This window comes from Neospora caninum, chromosome VIIb, assembly GCF_000208865.1.
Source record: "Neospora caninum Liverpool complete genome, chromosome VIIb".
NCBI classification, from domain to species: Eukaryota; Apicomplexa; class Conoidasida; order Eucoccidiorida; family Sarcocystidae; genus Neospora; species Neospora caninum.
The window spans coordinates 1,651,990-1,673,863 of record NC_018394.1 but is presented as its reverse complement, the minus strand read 5'-3'; the positions used below and the strand labels follow the sequence as shown (position 1 = coordinate 1,673,863).

The following is a 21,874-nucleotide window of genomic DNA, read 5'->3' as shown; positions in this document are numbered from 1 at the left end:
CCCCCGTTGCCAACAAATACACACTTGTTCAGGCAACCTGAGGTCCGTGACAGTCTTCGGAACAATGAGACATCTCCGTTCCCTGCGTGGAAACGGAGCCTGCGGCGCAACACAGTGTACACCCTGACTCTACTATCCTGGATACGATACCTTAAAAGACAGCGGTCGGATATCCCTTACGGGAAAAAAACCTATCTTAAAAGACTGTGGTCGGATATCCCTTACGGGAAAAAAACCTATCTTAAAAGACTGCGGTCGGATATCCCTTACGGGAAAAAAACCTATCTTAAAAGACTGCGGTCGGATATCCCTTACGGGAAAAAAACCTATCTTAAAAGACTGCGGTCGGATATCCCTTACGGGAAAAAAACCTATCTTAAAAGACTGTGGTCGGATATCCCTTACGGGAAAAAAACCTATCTTAAAAGACTGCGGTCGGATATCCCTTACGGGAAAAAAACCTATCTTAAAAGACTGCGGTCGGATATCCCTTACGGGAAAAAAACCTATCTTAAAAGACTGCGGTCGGATATCCCTTACGGGAAAAAAACCTATCTTAAAAGACCTGCGGTCGGATATCCCTTACGGGAAAAAAACCTATCTTAAAAGACTGCGGTCGGATATCCCTTACGGGAAAAAAACCTATCTTAAAAGACTGCGGTCGGATATCCCTTACGGGAAAAAAACCTATCTTAAAAGACTGCGGTCGGATATCCCTTACGGGAAAAAAACCTATCTTAAAAGACTGCGGTCGGATATCCCTTACGGCTTACGGGAAAAAAACCTATCTTAAAAGACTGCGGTCGGATATCCCTTACGGGAAAAAAACCTATCTTAAAAGACTGCGGTCGGATATCCCTTACGGGAAAAAAACCTATCTTAAAAGACTGCGGTCGGATATCCCTTACGGGAAAAAAACCTATCTTAAAAGACTGCGGTCGGATATCCCTTACGGGAAAAAAACCTATCTTAAAAGACTGCGGTCGGATATCCCTTACGGGAAAAAAACCTATCTTAAAAGACTGCGGTCGGATATCCCTTACGGGAAAAAAACCTATCTTAAAAGACTGCGGTCGGATATCCCTTACGGGAAAAAAACCTATCTTAAAAGACTGCGGTCGGATATCCCTTACGGCTTACGGGAAAAAAACCTATCTTAAAAGACTGCGGTCGGATATCCCTTACGGGAAAAAAACCTATCTTAAAAGACTGCGGTCGGATATCCCTTACGGGAAAAAAACCTATCTTAAAAGACTGCGGTCGGATATCCCTTACGGGAAAAAAACCTATCTTAAAAGACTGCGGTCGGATATCCCTTACGGGAAAAAAACCTATCTTAAAAGACTGCGGTCGGATATCCCTTACGGGAAAAAAACCTATCTTAAAAGACTGCGGTCGGATATCCCTTACGGGAAAAAAACCTATCTTAAAAGACTGCGGTCGGATATCCCTTACGGGAAAAAAACCTATCTTAAAAGACTGCGGTCGGATATCCCTTACGGCTTACGGGAAAAAAACCTATCTTAAAAGACTGCGGTCGGATATCCCTTACGGCTTACGGGAAAAAAACCTATCTTAAAAGACTGCGGTCGGATATCCCTTACGGGAAAAAAAACCTATCTTAAAAGACTGCGGTCGGATATCCCTTACGGGAAAAAAACCTATCTTAAAAAGACTGCGGTCGGATATCCCTTACGGGAAAAAAACCTATCTTAAAAGACTGCGGTCGGATATCCCTTACGGGAAAAAAACCTATCTTAAAAGACTGCGGTCGGATATCCCTTACGGGAAAAAAACCTATCTTAAAAGACTGCGGTCGGATATCCCTTACGGGAAAAAAACCTATCTTAAAAGACTGCGGTCGGATATCCCTTACGGGAAAAAAACCTATCTGCGTATGCCACAGGTGCAAGTGGATCGAAGCTTCTGCTATCCATGTGGCTGCGAGTTGCCCAGAACAGAGGGGTGTTCGAAAGAAACTGTTTTTGGGGTTCCGGCGGTGTCCCGCCGCCGTGAAAAAGCGTCTCCGAAGACAACAGCTTGGGTGATTTGTTGGAGCATACGAAAGATGCTCCACTCCGTCCCGTCGGAATTTCAGTTTCCCACTGACTTCGTGCACACTGCATTGTTGACATCACCCAAGATGCTGAGTAGAGCACACAAACAGCTGAACGCTAAACTCCTACTTTCGTTCCTGAAACACGGTCTCCTTTTTCACACCCTCTAAGTGGACTACAAGTTGCTCCACCCTACAACCCACACTTGCTGCTCGAATACATAACACCCTGAAATATCAACGTCATGCTCTGGCTCGTATCCAGAATTGTTCGCACTTTAGGAGAAAATAAAGTTTTCGAGGCATCTCCCGCTTTTTTGCTTTGCATAGATCAACAAAATGGTGGTCACCCGCAGGAATCTGGGGTCTCACCCTCTCAAACAAGCTGGCAAACTGGAATGCACACTTTCTACAGACGGTCACTCGTGAGCTTTGCCGAAAGATGGACAAGGTGAAACATGTTCACTCTTTTGGTCAGCCAGAGTGCTAAAAAAAGTCATGAACTTGACAGAAAGGCCTACCCGGTCCCTGCACAACTGAAGGCGTGCCAGGTTCGATGGTAACACCGGGAGCGAGGAGCGAGACACACCATACAGCTATCTCCCTCATTGAAAGCGTCCGTACGCGTTTGTGAGAGAGCACGCATGCCGGAGGGACAGCGCAACAAGAAAGGCCTTAAACAGCCTGCCCGAAGTGGGGAAGGATCTTGAGACAGCTGTGCCACGAACCTCCGATGGACGAGTGCATACAGGCGGGAGACGGCGTCTCCATACGTTCATGAAACAACCCTTCTCGAACCTACTCCAAAGGGGGCGGCAACATCACAAAGTGCACTCTGTGCTGCCAGGTCTTCCCTCGCTCATTCCGATAGTCGAACCAAAAGGAGATTCGCGGCGTCGGCAACGTCTTGGTCTTTACACTGAGCACACACACCAGAAACAAAACACAAGACATAAAATGACCCGGGAACCGTATTGACAGCGATCAAGTCGTTTCCGCGTCCTGCACACTGGCGATGGTTATTCCCGGCACATTCATGGAGGGGTGCCTTCCACCGACTTGGCGGTGTAGCTGAGCACCAGAACTCAGGTTTGGCGAATTTCCCCTACCCCAGTCGATGCCATGACGTGGTTCAGAAGACTTCCCACATAAAGACCCAACATTCCTCTCTCATGGAAACGGCAGTTTTGCTCAGAGAAGTTCACTCCACTCTCCGTTCTTGCCACAGCCGAAAGCACACCGAGTGCCTCCTCGCAGCGGTAATTCTGTGCAATCACATATACGACAGATGACGGTGCGATTGATTTCCTGCCGTCTTGCTCGCAGCACCTCTTATCAGCCGGAATGGGGGGGGGGGGGGAGGGGGGAACTGGAGACTTCGGAAATCCCCCTCCCAGACGTAAGAAAAACCTCTCCCGGGGTATACCCGTCCCCTCTTTGAATCGAGGTGAACCTGGGTCTGAGCCGTTCCAGCACGTTTTCTGAGTATTCAGTGTCTCGCCCCCCAAAAAAGGCGGCAAGCGTTTATTGTCGCTGCTCTGCGGCCCCCGCAGGACCGTCTACGATCCCGTTGCCACTTGATGCACTGCTCGGCTGTCGGACTGCGAGCCAGATGCTTCTTTTGCAAGGTGTACATTTGTCCTCGATAGAGATCCTCGGCATTTTCCCCGGCGGCTCGACAAGCTGTGAGAAGACTTTGTTCACTATAGATCAAGCTCTTTGCCCAACTCAGTTCGCGTCCCAGTGGGAACGTGCCATGAATAAAAGGCAAGTCCCAACAGCGAGCCATGCTAGCCTCTCCATCTCAAATGCACGCTAGCCTTGTCTGAAAGGCAAAACCCCCGAACTGCCTGGAAACAGCGCTTCTTCAGCACTGACTACCCTTTCCCCGCTGTCGTCTCCACCCCACGCCGGCTCAATCCTCAGGACGTGTCCTCGCTTGTCCAACGCCCCCAACACGAACAGATACCTCCCGAATCAGAAGCTTCGACGCGTACGTCTTCTCAACTCTTCTTAGACACCCTGGTCCGACACGACTACATGGTTCGAGACGCTCAGGTCTGACACCGCGTTATCTCTGCATTTTTCTGGTTCCCTTCGCTCAGCCCCTCGCGGATGTCGAGGACACCAGGCCTCGCCAGTTCACGCCCTGCGCGCCGTGGCGTGCGCTCGAAAGCAAATCTCGGCCGCGGCAACGATTTCCGAGGATTTCTGCTTACAGTTGGTTCCCGACTTCCCTAGCTCTGTATCGCGCAGCTGGTTTGGCCAGGCGACTCCAAGTGTCTTCCCAAATATGGCTACTGTCAGAATACTCGTTCGCCATACCACGGAGAGAGTTTCGAGCTGTGAGAGAACCCCCCTGGCTGCAACCGCTGCAACGACATTTTTAACCCACCGAACACTGCATTCCGAAAAAGAACGCGACTCACGTCTTGCAGCTTCTTCAATTTGGGGATTGCACCTGCAGCCTTGACTGCTTGAACAAACTCGGGGATCTCGTCGTTCTCATCTCCAATTAAGTCTTCCAGATGGTAGATCGCTTCCAACTGCGTGTAAACGTTCGTTGCCTCCGGGTTTCTGCACGAAACAAAGAAGGCCCGGACTCCACAACGAGTGTTGCCGCAGTCTCTCCGAGGACGCGTTTTCTCTTTCCCTCCACTTCCCTGACCCTAATCCGTACACCTCCGCTTGTTTTTGGTTACGCAAAGCGGCACAGGTTCCCGCCACCGCTGAAAACCCTCGTTCACGGCTCAAGTCGAAAGCGCTCTCCACGCGCGATTTCCTGGGACGACGTACATGTCAAGGAATCGGACCAGCTGCGTCACACCTCCATTTTTCATGAATTCGCGGCGATATTTGACGTCTGCGGAAACAGCCACACCAGAACAGAGTCCACGAACGACACAATCTTCATCCCTCGCCTAGGTCTGAGGACGGAGACTGCCATCGATACAGAGAAGGCTCTTCTGCCGAGATTCGCGTGACTCCTGCGAGGCCACGTGACGCATCGCCAATCACACGGAAGCTGAGACAATGCAGCCCCGCAATCTGCGACCTGGCACACTTTTGATGCGCGGTGCCCTAGTGCGGGAACATCACACGATGCCTGTCGGGCCAGAAGTTGATACCCCTTCCTTTCTCACCCCCCTCCACTGTCGAGCCAGGGATGCACCGCTTGGGGTTTGCCTCCGCTCATCAAACTCCGACACAGAAACCGACAGGGCTTCCGGGGCGAGCGGTTCACCTCCCTGTCGTGTGCTCCGAAATTCACACGTGCTGGGGAGGTTCGACTGCGGAAATGCCACAGGGAAGTTCTTACCGAGGACGTAAATATTTCGAGCGGTTTGAGCGCACGCAGCCCGCATGCCTTCAATGTCGCCTTTCATGCCTTGAATCAGGTACGGCAGAGCTCCCGCGTTGTACATGGCGATGCAGTTCTCAACATCTGTTCGCATGAGCCGACAGCAGTTCGCATCCAAGAAGACAACGAAGGGAATTTTGACCGAAACCGACGCAACCTCCCAAGCCAGAGGAAGGAAAAAGAAACCCCTCGCTCCCGCGGCGGGACCAAAACGAGACTGCGCACGTGCGATGGACTCTCGGTCCGTGACTTACTGTCAACGGAGAGAAAGGAAAGGGCTACAACAGCCGCATGCTTCCGATCTAGCTCCTGAGATGGAAAAAGACACACAAAGAGAACCCATTTGTTTTACTGCCGGGATGCTTGACTGCCTTGTCCTTTGCGGAGGGAGGACCAAAGAAAGCAAACATCAAAGACTCTTTCAACCAGTGTTTTTGAGCCTGGAATCCCCCGTACTGTTACAGTGCGTTCGTATCTTCAGTGGCGATCTTACTTTGGATGCCAGCAATTTGACGAGCGCTTCAATTCCGCCAGCTTCTCGGATTTCGTCTTTCATATGCGGCTCCTCTGCAGAGACACACCAGAAAGCCGCCAGCGCGCCCTACGCATGGCTGTTCGAACGCTCTCCTGGAGCCTAAAGTTAACTCGGCGTGGAAGAGAGACCAGTTGTCTTGAAAAACCATCGGAAACCCGCCAAGCAAGGACGTCCACACGCAGTTGCACACACGTTGAGCAAATGGTTTCTGTGCGCTCTTGAAAACGCGCTGTCGAAAGCTTGCGTAGGGCACACCCCCCGCTTTTTGCTGAGGCAGCCGCAAGGTCCACAACGCCACGCGCAACGCGCTTCTTACGCTCCCGAGACGAGAAGATGGCCAGCTGCGTCGCAGCGAGGGCGCCGATGGTCTCCGGGTCTGCAGCCCACGGGTGCATGCGCTCCTCTAGCTTCTCGATCTGAACGAAGAACGAAAAACCCCACTGTGCATTTGGGAAACAGTCCAGTCGCAGAGCAGTGCAACCACAGACGCTTCCGTCGACGCGGCCCCAGAGCCCGCGGCTTGTTCCCAGTCTGCGACTTGCGTAGGATGCGGCAGTCACATCACCAACGATTTGGGGACCAGAACTGTTTCCGCTGTGAATCACAACTACGCGCAAGACTAAAGGAAGCGTCAAACTGGGCGCGTTTCTGGTCACTCCCTTATGGTGTTCTGGCCGCAGCGAGCGTTTCCGAGCGAAACAGCTTCATGAAGGGTGGGTTTCTCTGAGTTTTTACCTCGCACGTGGAACTGCAGAGTCTGACGAACTCTGCAATATCGTTGTTGTCGTACGCCCGATCAAAGCGCACGACATCGTCGCCAACTGCAAGCAGCAGGACCAGGTCAGAGAGCTCACCCGACCACGCATACACTCGAGCGGAGCCAAAACAATGCTACAAAAACTGCGTTCACGCCACACAGGCCACACCTGCAGCCGCTCCTGGAACTGAGAAACCCAGGCACCAGCACACACGAGTCACAGGTCGCGGTTTATCACACTCAAGTTCTGCTACAGACTTTACTCATCCTTTGCAGGCGCTGCAGCCACACCACGTGAGCGCGGAAAGGATTGCTTCTTCGCCAAGGCACACGGTTTTTCTTCCTTGTGTAGCAGCAAGCATCCTGTGCCCGGGAGCGAACGGATCAAGGATTTCACCTCGGTAGTCTATGAATTCCAATGCTCGTTTTGTTCACCTGCCTACTACGCTCGTGCGTTTCTTTCCCACGCGAATCTGTTGCAAGCGCTACGGTTCTCCACCGCACGGATTTGTATGCAGTTGCCGAAATGTCCACGCCCGTACCTGCTCCGAACGACAGCATATGCCGGAAAGAGCCCCGGTTCGCATATTCGTTCTCCTGGGCCTTCCGTTTGTACGCATTCTGAGAAGCAGGGGAGGGAGCACAAAAACAAAGTGAACTAGGAGGCGCGTTTCTTGGCGCGGGGAAGCCTTCCACCGCCCCAAGGCAACACCAACCGGACCAGCGTCGCCGTCTCTCCCTGTGGTTCAAACCTAGAGTCGGCAAATCTGCGGTCGACTGGAGCTTGCCCACCTCGTAACAACGCTATTCGGCAGTCGTCGGGCTCGTCCCCTGTCGCGGTAAAACCCCGTGTGCGTTTCTGCTTGGAGCCCCAACGGCAGTTTCCTCGAAGAAAAAGAAATCTCGCTGGTTGCACGCGGCGTGGTTTTCTGTTTCGGACGCGCTCCCTTGACCCTGTCGAAAATCTTGGAACTTACGTCACGGCCCGCGCAGCACTGATTCCCCATCTTCTCTTCCTGAAGCGTTCGTGACGGGTGCTGTCGGGTAGTAGCGTAGTACGAACCTAGGACGTTCAGCAAGCCAGTTTCCCTCCTTATATTGCCTGCCCTCCCTGTCGCAGGCACGATGTCCGGACCCGTCTACGGCACAAGAACTGGGAGCTCGAACCTCAAAGTTGCGCGGATCTCGTAGAAAAAACTGAAAGGACGACTGCTTCTGCGATGCTCGTGAGTAGGCCACACTCTCAAACGAAAAGGTCGAAGGGGACGGACAAAAACAGTCCGTTTTGGCGATGTCAACTAGACGAGGTACTCAGTCAAACGCGTCGCGACTGAGTGCACCGGTCGCAGTGCAACTCTCAATCAGTTCGAGGGAGCTCGAAATGGCAGAAAAAATCTGCTGAGAAGAGCCAAGAAGACGCGTTTAATACAATAGGTGTATACCCTCGAAAGCTACACACACTGGGACATGCAATACGGAATGGGCGTTAGTGTAGATGCCACGCACGAGTTCCGCCTGGCCAGCTTGCCGGGTTGTCCACCTCGGTAGCCCCGGCGCAGAGAGTAAGGAAAGGAACAAAGCTGAGGCGCTGTCAGTTTTCGTGGGAGAACATCTCGGCAAAGACCTGCCTTGCTGGAGCTGCGTGTGTGTCTCTGACATCCGCGGAGTCGCGCAAAGCACGTGAAAAAGGAAGGGACGGGTTCGGCCTGTGTCCAGCTGGTTGGCTGGCCACGGGTAATAGCGGTAGAGTGACGAGACCGGGGGAAACGAGGAAAAACCAGGAACTCGAGAAGCGCGAGGGAAGCAGGGCGCAGGAATATGAGACGTAAAGAGTGTCGAAGCGCTAGTTTCCGCTGCCTGAGATCCCTTGGCGGAAGAACGCGAACTCGTGCTCGACGGCGAGAGAGACGAGGCAGAGAGCTACGAGAAAAAACTCTTAGCACCGATTCATGCCATGCCAGTCCGTTCCACTGCAATTCCTCCTGCGCAGTAGGCAAGCGTTTACGGAAGGTACAGAATTTTTCTTCACCAAAACTTCCTCACGATTTCCGGCCGCGAAATTCGGCAGTCTGCGAGACCCCGCGCACGTCACCTCTAGGAAGAGCCCAGAAAACGCTGCGGAGAGCCTCGAGCTCTCTCAACCTGGCAGTGTGGCCGCCGAGTAACGCAGCTTTAACGTCGCATGTGTCCCTGTCGCTCGTCGGTTCAAAAGTTCTCGCAAACTGTCTTGGACAGGTCCACGAGCTCTCACTTGCAAACCTACCACTGTTGACAGGGATTTCCCCCGTGGTATGTTAATTTCTCCCGGGCGTAGTTCCCGCGGGGCGTCGATGATTAGCGCTCGATGGCAGCGCACGGCGTCAGAACGGAAGGCGACGCTCGGAGCCAGGCACGGGAAACACCTTTTTCTCAATCAGAAGTTTGCGCTATAAAAGACAGAGACCGACTGCACAGCACAGAGACACCGGCACAAAGGGAGATTCTCGTGGAAGATGGTTGTGACTTGGTTCGCTAGTGCGACCTGTCAGGGTCACGTCGCAAAACATGCTCTCATCACAGAGGAGTCATAGGGTACGATACACCTGTGGGCAGTTCGCTCTCTCCGTCGATTGAAGGGACACGGCGCGACATCCACACGCAAAGGCACAAGGAGGAGGGGTGACTTCACCTCGAAAAAAACAACTAGCCATCTCCTCACATCGTGGTCGAGGTTCTCGGTAGACGAATTGCCCAGCGAGTGGCGAATCCAGGTTGCTACACCGTTCGTGGCGTATATGAGACGGGAAACTCCGCTCCTCCCCGCTGGTATGTGGGATACAAGTCTTCTTTGCCACGCGAAAGGGTGTGCAGTGCCTCTTGAGCCCGCAGGGGGAGGGGGCGTGGCCGCAACCTTCCTAGTATGCTTTTGTGGAACAGAAATCTTTTGCAGTTCGTCATATCGGTATACACAACCAGCGCGACAGTAGCAACACCCCTTGGACCCCTTACTGGAAAAAAAACAGATGACGGCGTGTGTCTGCTTGTTACCTCGTCTCTCGCGCGCCAAATAGGCTGTGGTTTACCGCAGCACAACAGGTCCCGAAAAGAAACAGTCGAACCCTTAATGACCAGGCACATTTACAGACTCTTGTTGGTATGGCGTAGGAACACGATCCAGCGTAGTTTCGCTGCCGCGAGTTACCGAAAGAACACCCTGTCGTAGTGTCGCTTGAGATGGCTGTGTATGGACTCGACAGATTCAACGTTACAACGCGACGGCATTCAGGTGCCCACTTCTGTGTTGACGTTGCAACAGATCCAATCTGGTGATCTGAAACGGTTTTGGTCCATGACAGTAACCAGGCAGGTGACAGGGGTGGGAGGTCCTGGCGTCAGGAAAAAAGCTGATCTATCAAACCCAAGACTATTGGCCAGTCTCTGCAGGGGTATGCACTAAACGCAGAGGCGTTTGACATTCCCAGCACCAAAGACTTGAATTGCAGCACCGCGTGTGGAGGCTGGTGAAGCCATGCTACATCGAGGTCATCGGCTCTTGCAGGCGCAACAAAACGGGTACGAGGCACCGCTGTATTTCAGATTGAAAGGGAGTACCGGGGCCATTTGGAAAATCGTCGCTATCCGGGCTGAGGACTCAATAACGCCTCTTCCGTGGTAAGCCTGCTGTTGATTTCCTAGTTTCCCTGCCTTGCGACATAGAGAATAGCCACCGTGTTGAACGCCTCCACCCCAGAAAAGGCATCGCTGTCTCATTCGCGTTTCTGTGTCGTTGGAACTCCGAACCATGGAAGCTGCCATTCATAGAGAATGGATCGGCGTCTTGAGGGGGCCTTCAAGTTGTCGGGCCTCCTCCGCAATTTGTAATGGCCTGTGCAGAGCACCATGGACGGGATGTCATCGATGCAGCTTTAGCAGCTACAAATGCTCCTATACGGACCTCCGGTGACAACACATTTCCAGACTACCCCACACAGTCCACCTCATCACAACTGACTGCACCAAGCCGTACACGCTCGTCTGTATCCAGCACCAGTTAGATGAGGTCAATTCTTCAGGGTGTGCGGCGGCCACCATTGCCGTCGACGTGAACCTATTTCGTGTCTGTGTTTGCCTGCTGTCGGCGTCATCCGAGGCAGGTCTATATCACTACACAACGCAATCGTGGCACAACCTGTGTGAAGTTCGTTCTCACCGACTTGGGACCGCTTACCAGCCCCCACCCAGCGGTTGACTTCCACGCGAGAAGCAACGGGCGTGCACAGAGCTCACGCGAGATGTTTGTCCCAAGGCGGGAGAGCCCGATTTTTGGTGCGTCAGAACTGGTTAATTCAATCTGTTGTGACCGAGGGGACACTTCTTTTCTGTATGGACTGCCTCTCGACATCGAAATGCTTGCCAAAACAGCATGGCTCTGCCCAGCTCCAGCAGAACATATTAAGGCGCCCCCGTAAAACACGTAAACTTTGCCCCTTGCTTTTACATATCCCGTACAGAGAGTTTTTGGGTGTGAGACAGTGCAAATGATCGTTCGAAATCCTCTGGTTCGTTTCCCTCTCTACGCCCGTCCTCACCGTTCCGGTAAAGATTTCCAGACAGCCCTCTCTATAAAAAGACCAGGAACGCATTCGCGTTGGAGGTGTGTTGGGAATCGCTACCCTTCCACAAAAATGGATGCCGTTTCTTCTTTCTCAGAAAATGGGGCTGAAGGGGGCGTTTACCGCCGTGGTTCGTGGAGACCCGCGCCCGGGCAAAACCCAGCTTGCCGCCGAGACGGTTCTGCAATGGTCGGTAGAAAACCCCGGGGTCTGCCCTTCTTCACCACAAAGTTTTTGTGAGACCGTTCAAGTCCTCTGTCTTTTCCTGAAAACGCCTTTCACACGGCGCGTTCTCTGCTGTGTGCGGCTCTCTGCTTTGTGTGAGGACAAGCTTTTCAGAAAGAGCTCGAAATTTCCCCCGGGATCGAGCGGGGGTGTCAAGACAGGCCGAGAGGGCAAACGCGAGAGTTTCGGGCCACACACCGTCGGAAGGAAAGGTTGGCAGAGAGAGAACGGCGACGGAGCAGTTCGAGGTGCGCGGCTTGGGTTCCACACCGATTCTGGGGACACTGCAACTCTTTCAAAAACGCCAAGGTTCGCCTTTCTCCCCCTCTGGGCCTGGCCGATTTTTCCCACGAAAATACCTGTACGTGAAACAAGGGGCTACAGGGGAGGTTCTCGCTTGCATGTGTGGCCGTACTGTGTGGGCGGTACAAAGACAGGTGTTCTCCCTCCTGCGTTCTCTCCGTTTTTTCAAGCACGCGGCCTCTTTTTTCCGTCCGCGAAAAGACGTTTCCGTCCCATCTTTACGTCAGATCCCCTTGCAGTTTTGCCCATCTTGGACCCGAGGCTGGAAACTCCCCGAAAAGTTGCCTGGGATTGCCGCCGCGAGGTCCCCGACGGGGAGAGGGTGACGGCGAACGTCGCAGAAGACAACCCTGTTGGGTTTGTGTGCGTTTCCCACGTCATTCCCTCTGTCTGAGACTTTTAACGCATTCCCGAGTCTGTCTCGAGTGCTGTCGCGTCCGCGAAGAGCGCCCTCTCCGCGCGTCCCGTTTTCCAGAACAACCGTCGCGCGCGCGCGCGCCGCAGCCCCGTTGCTGGTGGGTTTTTTCTGTCTGAAAAGGCCCTGAGCCTCCCGTCCTGCAGCCTCCTCCGGTCAGTCTCTATGGCGTCTTCCTCGTCAAAGACCAAGAGAAAGTCTTCGAAGAGGGAGAAATCTCCCTCTTCTTCTCGACCGCGCAGCGAGTCGGAAGACTCGCGCGTTTCGAGATCATCCGCGTCGCGATCCGTCTCTTCTCGGAGTCGATCGACTTCTCGATCCCGATCTTCGCGCTCTTCCCATTCGATTTCCTCCTCGTCTCGCTCCCGTTCCTCGTCCAGATCCGTCTGCTCGAGTTCGCGCAGCGTCTCCTCTCGCTCCTCCAGATCTCGTTCGTCAGCCTCCTCCAGATCGCGGTCTTCGCGGTCGTCGTCCTCTCGATCTTCGCGGTCTTCGCGGTCGTCGTCCTCTCGATCTTCGCGGTCGAACTCCTCGCGGTCCTCCTCGTCGCGCTCCTCGCGGTCTCCGTCGCGCACGAGCGGGTCCAAGGGCAATCCTGCGGAACCGTCCGGCGTCGCGCCCCAGAAAGAGCCTGAGTCCAGGCCCACTGCCGCTCCCGAGGCCAGCGACTCGGACGGCTCGGACAGCTCCGACAACTCCGAGAGCGGCTCTCGGTCGCCTTCGAAGGAGAAGCTGAGCGCAAGCGATGAATTCTGGGCCAAACAAGCGGCTGCGTGGGTGAACTTCAAAAGCGCCACGGGCCAACCCCCCGCACCCCCACCCCCGACGCTCCCCTTCGCGCCGCTCTTTGGAGCTCACCCTCGACAGGAACCGAACGGACGCTTCTCCTTGAATCCCCCTCCCCCGCCGTGTCCAAACATCCCGGCTCCGCCGAATCTCATCACCTTCCTCCCGAGTCTGTCTCTCCCGCCCGCGACGCCGTCCTCGGCCGGCGCCACCGCGCCCGCTGCAGCCCTCGGCACGGAGACTGCCGGGGCAGATCGCGCAAGTAAGAGCGAGGGTAACACGAACGAGAAGATACACCCGGACGGGAGAAGAAAGGTCGGGGGGAGAGAAAGAACACGCGAAACAATGCTGACCCGCTGGTTTGTCACTCGCGTCTGTCTCTGCGGCGAAGTGGTGTAGAAAAACGCCGGCGGATGTGCCCAGGAGAAGCCTCGCACCAGGAAAGCAAACGCGCTGGTGGTGGCCTCTCTCTGTGTAGGATTAAACGTAGACTTTGCGCATGCGATATCAAGTGGCTGTATGGAAAGACACGTTAGTAGCCAGAGGTGAACAGGCAGTGCAGATACGATACGCAGAAAAAACACATGCATGCGTACCGTTTGTGTTTGTATCGGCCTAACCGTCCTGCCTCGACGTGCCCACGCGCCTTCCGCGCCTCAAGTCGCGACCTCGCGTTTTGGTTCCTGTGGGCCCTCAGCGTCGAAAGACAAGGCCGAAGATTTTTCGGAGAAACCGGCGAGTGCGGCGTCTGCGGGTGCGATCCCTCAATGGCTGCGAGATGCAGTCAGAGAGGCAGGGAAGAAGGCTGACGCAGGACGAGACAGAGGCGACCACGGTGAAGACGACGAAGACAAAGACAACGCAGGTGAGCGGGCGCGCCTAAAGACCGGGCATCCCGAAAACAGCCCCGTGGGAGGCGGACGAGACTCACGGTGAAAAACTCGAAGCATCGAGCGCGGAGAGGAGCGCTCAGTGTGGTTTCTTCTCTCTCCCCGCTCGTGCCTCGGCCGCTCCACCGCGTTTCCCTGTTCTGTCACTGCGTGTGTGTCTCCGTGTTGCTCTTTGCGCGCTTCCCTCCCGTCACCTGTCCCCTCTTCGTTTTGATCTAGCCCAGTCGTGTCCTCCCCGTTTCGCTCTCCTCGGTTCCCCCCTTTTTTGACCGGCTTTCTCCGGTGCGCTCGCCTCTCCTTTCAGGCGATCTGTTGACTCCGTCGGCGCCGTCCGAAGCAGGCGATTCGCCGAATGCCCCGGGCGGAGACGCCTCGTCTCTTTCGGCTGCGCTGCCTCTCTCGGAGGGGCGTCCTTTCGGCGAGGCTTCGCCCTCTGGTTCCCCCAGCCCCGACTTGCCGCCGCTGGAGGTACAAGTCAAGCAGGCAGTCACGGAGATCCTTTCTGCGGTAACCGACGACGTTCTTCGCGAAGTCGCGCGCGAGGCGATAAGCAACTACCGCAGAAAGCAACGCATCACGGGAAAGACGTCGATTGGTTTGAAGCTCCACGTCGGCGGGTCCGGCGGATCGGCTAGCATCTTCTCGGGGACCGAACCAGGCCTAGACACCGTGAAGGGAGGCGCATCCTTCGAGGACGGGGAGGGCGCGTCTGAACAGAAGCTTTCGGGACGACTCTCCACGGGACGCGTGGGCGATGGCGCGAACGCGGGACGGCCTCGAGACACGCGCCGTGACTCGAAGACGGGCGGGAAACGCGGGAAAAACGAGAAAGAGGCAAGCAGGGGGGACGAGGGGGATTCCGACAGCGACACCATGGAAGACGACCAACTCTTCTCTCTCCAACGTAAGCGCTCGCCAGGCGAGAGCCCTTTTTCAAAGGAGCAAAAAAGTCCCCTTGAGACTCCGTGGACTCCAAAAATTCGCCAGGAAAAAAGGACGTCTACCGTGGCGAGAAACGCCTCTGAGCTTGTGCGAATCGCAGAAAGACGGGTGGTCCTATACCTGTACTTGTGCAGACGTGTTTATCCTTGTTTCGTCGAAGAACGCGCGTCCTCATGATTCTGCGTGGACACGTCCTCTCTGCCTCTTTGGTTTTCGCACGCGCTCCAATAGCAGCGCATGCACATGCGCGTTCTCACATCCGCTCTCTTTTGAGGTTCGCGCCGCTCTCTCCTGCCCGCCGCCGTTTTTGTTTTGTTTTTCCAAAACGGAAGCCCTGTCGCCGCGCTTGCCTTGTCTCAGCCGTCTCCGGACCGTATCGCCCCCCGGCGATTGCCACGCCGCCGCCGGCAGGCCTCGTCCAAGTTTTCATCTACGAGCACGGCCGCGAGATCGGCCGCGTGCCGTTCGAAGCGTCGCACCTCATTTGGGGCAGCAGTGGAAAGCAGGCGAACATCCGCGATCGTCATGTAAGTTTTCATCTGGACGCTGGTGTTTCTGGAGGCATAGCTGGTGTTTCTGGAGGCATATCTTCTGGATGACTCAACACTCCTCTCAAGGCTGAAGCGCGTGCGCTTGTGGGCGTATATCTTTCCCCGTGTATTTGTGCAGCCGTGGGAAAAAGGGGACACTTCCTGCGCGCCTCACGAGCCACAGGCTCTCTCTCGATCTACCACATACATCTGTATATACGTATCTACATGTTTTTGTGCTGCGTGCATGCATCTGCGTCGTTCTGGAGAACCCACACATGTACACGGCCCGTTTTTGCGTCGCCCCTGCGTTCTGGCCGCCGTTGCCTATTCCTCGTCCTTCTTTGTTTGCGACCGTCCAGTCTTCTGTTGCAGGCCAGCACTGCAGCGTCTTCTTTGCCGTGAAGCAATTGCACCAGCAAGGCGGGTGTTTCTTCTTCTGTCCGCTGGCGGGCGACGCGCTCCTGGTGCCGAACGCGAAGGTTCCCTTTCTCGCGTCCAATTTAGCTAAAGGCGACAAGAGAGGAAAGGGCCGAGGCGCGAAACGGAGCAGCGCGGAGGATTTCTCCGCCTGGAAGCCCGCAGAAGGAGACGGAGTCCGCGTCAAGGCCGGCGACGAACGTGTTGCGCTGATGGACCATCGAGTGAGTGTTTTGGGAGAAAATGCATGCGCGAGAACAAACGCGTCTTGGCGCATTTTTTGACGGAATTTAGGTTCTGGATTTGAGCAGATCCGCTTCTCAAACACAGGAAGAAAACCGGGACGGGAGAGACCACTGGATAGCGCCAGGCAGGGAAGACGCCGCCGCGGCGTCGAGACGCTCGCTTGTTGAGGGGACGGCGGTTTTGCCTGGAAAAGCTCCGGAAACAGACACCCCCGTAGGAAAAGCACAGAGCAGCGAAGGAAGAGGCCGGTTCGCTGGTTTGGACTGTGGAGCGACTTTTTCACGATGAAGAAAGAAAACCATCGACATCTCGAGAGGCGAAGGCGTCTTTGCAACAGGGGCGCGAACGCAGTTGCAGTGTATACCTGCCAAGCAGATGCGTGTGGGGCAAGGCCCAGTCTTAGGTACTATAATGTCTCTGTTTATTCGATTTGAGTTATACCAATGTGAACACAAAAAAGATCGAATTTCCGCGACGTTTGTCAGCAGGCGAGCCGTGTTCCGCCAGCAAGGCCGGTCGTCTTCTGTGCGACCTGAATGAACCGTTTTGTCTTTTTCCTGTTTCGCCTCAGAGCTGCTTCATGCTCGGCGACTCTTCGTCGCGACTCTACTTCATCGACGTCACGGACTTGCCGACGAAACTGAGGAAAGCAGAGGAGAAGGGGAAGAAGCCAGAGCTCGATCGAAGCCGCAACCGAGGAAGGTACGCGTGCTTCTCAGTGGAGGCCGTTGCTTTCCTTTGCGCGTTCTTCTCTTTGACTTGCTGTCCTTTGCGCGTTCTTCTCTTTGATTTGCTGTCCTTTGCGCGTTCTTCTCTTTGACTTGCTGTCCTTTGCGCGTTCTTCTCTTTGATTTGCTGTCCTTTGCGCGTTCTTCTCTTTGACTTGCTGTCCTTTGCGCGTTCTTCTCTTTGACTTGCTGTCCTTTGCGCGTTCTTCTCTTTGACTTGCTGTCCTTTGCGCGTTCTTCTCTTTGACTTGCTGTCCTTTGCGCGTTCTTCTCTTTGACTTGCTGTCCTTTGCCGCACGCCTAACTGGAGCTGGTGTGGCTGGACGCTTCCTGGCCTCGAGGCTTCCGCCCAGCCCCAGAAACATCCTTGCGTAGTTACGTCTCGCCGTGCGCGTTTCAGTCGCTTTGTCAAAGCGTGAATTTGCGTTGGCGCAGGTTCTCCTGTGCGCCAACAAGACCAGACACACACACGCACACGCACACACTTTGTTCCTCTGTTGTGAAAGACCCTCCGTGATCTTTCTTCCACTCTCGCGTTCCTTTCTCTTTTTTCTGTAGGTCTCGCAGTCGGGGCAGGCACTCGAGGCGTCGCTCTTCAGTGGATTCGAGTTTGAGCGGCAGTGAGCGGTCTTCGCGCACTCGGAGCAGCGCGCGGTCGAGCGTCATTCCTGACTCGCGTTCTTCCAAATCGCGTTCGTTTGTCTCTTCCAAGGGCCGGGATGCATCCCGGAGCCGTGGCTCGAGCGAGGAAAGTCGCTCGTCTTCGCGGCGGAGCAGCCGAGACAGCCGAGACCGACGGAGTTCGCGTGCCGGTTCTTCGCAGTCAGGCAGGAGTGCGCGGAGCCGCCGCGGAGGATCTTCTGGAAGAGAAGAGTCTGAGCGCAGGGGGAAAAGCCGGTCGCAGGTGTCCGGTAGGGGGGCGAGCGACGAAGAGACAGAAGAAGCGTCGGCGAACAGACGCGCCGCGAACAGCCTCCTGAGCATCAGCCGCAAGCAAAAGGCTGAGGGACGCGCCGCGGAGAGGGGAAGTGAGAAGCGCAGGGGAAGCGAGGACGATTCGGGCAAGAGCGACTCGGGCAGAAGTGCGTCTGAGAGCCGGTCGCCGTCCAGGGCGTCGAGCCGTGGCTCCGCGAGAAGTTCGTCTGAAGAGCGGAGCAGAGGCAGCGGAAAGGCGAAGCGCGACGGAAAAGGCTCACGGCGCGAATCTGTCTCCAGCGACGCGAGTTCGGCGAGCGAGCGGACAAGGCAGGAAGAGAGAGAGGAAGAGATGAGCGCGAGTGAAAAGAGAGACAGCGAGGAGAGTGGCAGTGAAGAGCGAGGAAGACGGGTCGGAACAGCCGAGACGCGCGGCGGCCGTTTCTCGCGTCAGTCTTCGCTGCGCGCGACGGACGAGAAGAAGCGAAAGAGAAAGACCCAAGACGAAGGAGAGAGGAAGAGGCGAAGGAGCAAAGATGACGAAGAGACAGAAGGGGAACGGAAACACAGGAAGATGGACGGTCACGAGAAGGACCGAAAGGCCCAAGTGAAGAAGAAGCACGGGTCGGACGAGACCGAGAAGAAGAGGGGCGGCTCGGAAAAGGAGAAGCACGGCAAGAAGGAGAGCAAGAAGGAAGACAAGCACAAGCGCTCCGCTTCTCACGCGGAGAGCTCGCGCAAGAGGAACACCGACGAAAAGGAAGACAAAAAACAAAAGTAAGGGATCAACTGGGCGATTTGTCCCGGCCGAAAAAGAAACAGCCTCGAGCTATGCCCTAGAAGCGAAGGCTTCTTCAACTTATCCAGCGTGAAGAGCTGCTTTGCAAACTCAAGCGTAAATAGATATTTTTATGTATATATACATACGTATATACATAGGTAATTGTGTAAGGAGTGAGGGTATGAGCCGGATGGCTTTGTGATCTCTACGCGTGAGGCAGACGGGCGGATCGGGAGATGGAGATTTTTTCGCCTCTCCTTGCTGCGTTGTCTCTGGTTCCTCCGTGTTCCCGTTTTTTAACGGCTGCAGTGCTGACGTGCCTTTCCTTGCAGATCCAAGACGCATGAGAAAGACAAGAGTGAAAAGCGTACGAGAGGGGAGAAGGAGGAGAAAGAGAAGAAGGATTCGAAGAAGGGGTCTGTCAAAGAGTCGAGTCGAAAAGATGACAAGAAGTCGCGCCGGTGAGTTTCCACGGCCAAGCGAGACCGCGAACGGCGACAAAAAGGCAACAGACCCTACAGCGCTGCCTCAGTGCCCAAGGACACGGGAACGTTTCTCAGTCTGGCGGAGCAAAGCGGATCGGGGACTGCGCAGAAAGTCCCGTCTCTGCGTATTCTGGTGCACTGGGCAGCGGAACTGCCTGTCGTGACTCGACGTGTCTTTTTCACTTTCTTCAAATTTTCCAGTCCTGTAGCGTCTCTCCCTCCAGGAGCCGTGCGAAAGATCAAACACATTGCTGGGTATATCTGCGTGGACACGCAGTCTGATCTGCGTTCCAGTAGAAAAGGATCGTCAGGCGTCCTTCGATGCCACGAGAGAGAGAAAGAGCGAGTCTTTATGCGTTTTATGTCTCGAAGGGGCTGCGATCAGAAGAGAGGATCCCCCGAGACGCGACGAGCGAGGGAGTCCGTTGCGCCTTAGAGGCTGTGCCTGTTTGTCCCCGTCCATTCGAGGGCGGATTTTCAAAATCGACTCCGGGAGGTTCAGCATTTTCGACATTTTAAGACAGTGAATTTGATTTTCGTGTGTGTATGTGGCGATCGTCGATCTCCGACTCTGCATGCGTGTTTCGCGATGCATTTCGTGTGTACGCCGGGGCGCTTGCCTCGCAGACGTTTCTCTGGTATTTTCGGGAAAACGCACATTTCTATGCACCCGAAGTTTATGGCGCCAGCGCGTCGGCGGCGACTTGTCAAGACTCGGTTCGTTTTTTCCTCCCCATGCTGCGGGCGAAAGGCTCGCGTTCTTCTGAAGTGAACAAGAACACCCTGTTTAGGTTGTTCCCTCGCTTCTCTTTCCGCTTCGCTGACGTGTGTCTGCGTGTGTGTGTGTGTGTTTGGGTTCTATGTTAACCCGTCTCTCATTTGTTTTTACCCGTTTCGCCAGCGTCAGTTCTTGTCTTGAAAACCTTTGTCGATCTATGGAAGATGTGTGGAACGGCCGCATGCATGGAAAGCGAAGACAGAAGCCACAAAAAAAGAGAGCGCGATGCGGTGGGCCATTTTCCCCGCTCGCCGCAAAGAGGGAGGAGGTTCTTTCGTCAGTGCAAATGTACGCCTCGGATACACTTGCTTTGCGCAGGATCTCCAGACTTGTTCACTGCGGTGGGGTTTTCTTCAGGCGACACGACCCCGTTTCAGCGGTGTGCTGGTTTTAAGAGTTTAACGTTCGGTCGCTGTACAGATCGAACTCTATCCCACGAAAAGCGTGACGCCATCGCTGTTTATAGCTGAAACTGGCAAAAATATGCACACACAAGCACACATACATATACACACGCTCTATCAATGTCTTTCTGGGTTTTATGAAGTCAGCGTCTACAGGGATTCAGAAGCAGTGCCGAAACACAATAAAGCACACAGAGACATGCACACACCAGAGTCGTGTTTCTGCTGACATTGAATCCTTGTCCTCCCGAGAACTGTGTAGACGCGGGTGGTTTTAACCTGAAAAGGAGCGGCAGGCACGCATTTGTCGCGAAGCTGAGTGATTGGGGTCTGCCGTGAGAGTCGCCCACATTTCCCTCTCAAGTCTCTACTCAACGGGCACGCCGGAGAGCCACCAGACAGGCGAACCAAAGAGAGGGAAGGAACTTTTTTGGGTGCCGGAGAAAACAAAAGCGCGCGAAACGGAATCTGCGCGAAATGCGAGTTGCCTTCTGAGAGCGCAGCACCGGCGGAGAGAACCAGCCGCTCACAGGGACGCATCAAGGCCTCGCTCTCACGCGGGAAGGAACAGTTGTCTCACCATTTTAAAAACAGCTTCCCAGTGGTTGCTAGCCTGAGTGTACTTTTGTCCAAATATCGTATTCCCTTTGGTAGTCTCATTCCTGATGTTAAGCGATAGGGAATACTTAGAGGAGGCGTAGCAGCGGCGATCTAACTTTGGAAGCGTCGAGCAACGGATCCTTGAAACCACGCGAAAAGGCATTCATCCAGTTCCTAAACAGGTGAGAGGCCAACAAGAATCCAATCTGCGTATTCTGAACAGAGACGACCCTCAGGACAGAGACACCACAGCCGAGTCTCCAGGACGTGTGCGATTCTACAGGGATATATTTCATGGGCGTTTTCTCGCTGGTCTTTACGCAAACGCCTGAGGGATGACAAAAAACTCTACTGCATTACATATATCTTATATAGATAAGATGCATGCATATTCAGTGCCTCAAATGTATTTCCTGTAGTGCGTCTGTGAAGCCTCTTTATCCGGTTCCCGTACACTGCTGGTGTGTCCTTGCGATATGACTGTTCGTCTCGTGAGGTGTATTGGATACTGTGATTCACCACCGTCCTTTCTGGTTATTCTGAGCGCAACTAAAGAGGCACAAGCAAACCGCAGGAAGAGAAGTAGAGAATCAGACTGGCAAAGAAGTATTTTTTCATCCGGCCGACGCCCGCAGCGTGCACAGAGGGGGTCCAGAAAGGTGACCAGGCAAGGCGGGAGAAAGGAACGATTCAGGAAAGCGAGCGTTTACACGAGACAAACAGACTGCCAAAGTCGAGTTGTTGGGGAAAAAGGAGCAAAGGAGACACAACCGCTTTCTCTCGATTTTTTCCGGGGGGAGAAAAACGCGTGTGCACACACGACAGGAACGCCACACGCATGCAACAAAATAGCGCTCTTCCAAACACGGGACCACCTTTCCGTGTCTCCCGTCCAGGTTTTCCCTCAGGGTTTTCGATTTTCTTGTCTTCAACCTTCCGCGTGTCTTGTCCTCTCTTCGCCTCGCAAAACACACTCTTTCTGGAACGGCCGCTTGCCCCGTTTCTCCCCTGAAACGTGGGAGATTCACGCTTCGGCCCGTGAAGCTGCCTCTCGTGTTCCTTTGCCCCGTTTTTCCGTCTCCACATTTCCCCCCTCGTCCGCCTGTCTGGCTTTTTACTTCTCCT

General features: G+C 54.6%; 3 protein-coding genes across 3 annotated transcripts; 1 reads left to right on the top strand and 2 right to left on the bottom strand.

The window, feature by feature from the left end:
• Positions 1-2,915: 2,915 nt before the first annotated feature.
• On the bottom strand, positions 2,916-7,716 carry NCLIV_0260 (armadillo/beta-catenin-like repeat-containing protein; the record flags this gene model as incomplete). Its single annotated transcript, XM_003882801.1, has 10 exons — positions 2,916-2,975; positions 4,486-4,633; positions 4,853-4,919; positions 5,376-5,501; positions 5,672-5,726; positions 5,911-5,984; positions 6,269-6,368; positions 6,688-6,773; positions 7,252-7,330; positions 7,687-7,716. 10 exons carry the CDS (start codon positions 7,714-7,716, stop codon positions 2,916-2,918), a joined length of 825 nt encoding a protein of 274 aa, XP_003882850.1.
• Positions 7,717-12,228: 4,512 nt separating this feature from the next.
• On the bottom strand, positions 12,229-13,185 carry NCLIV_026060 (hypothetical protein; the record flags this gene model as incomplete). The annotated part of the gene is made up of 2 exons (XM_003882800.1): positions 12,229-12,976; positions 13,103-13,185. The coding sequence occupies 2 exons, from the start codon at positions 13,183-13,185 to the stop codon at positions 12,229-12,231; spliced, it is 831 nt and encodes a 276-aa protein (XP_003882849.1).
• A 344-nt stretch (positions 13,186-13,529) lies between these two features.
• NCLIV_026050 (conserved hypothetical protein) lies at positions 13,530-18,947 on the top strand (the record flags this gene model as incomplete). The annotated part of the gene is made up of 8 exons (XM_003882799.1): positions 13,530-13,575; positions 13,728-13,895; positions 14,225-14,824; positions 15,223-15,389; positions 15,755-16,036; positions 16,630-16,760; positions 17,345-18,478; positions 18,815-18,947. 8 exons carry the CDS (start codon positions 13,530-13,532, stop codon positions 18,945-18,947), a joined length of 2,661 nt encoding a protein of 886 aa, XP_003882848.1.
• Between the last annotated feature and the right edge of the window lie 2,927 nt (positions 18,948-21,874).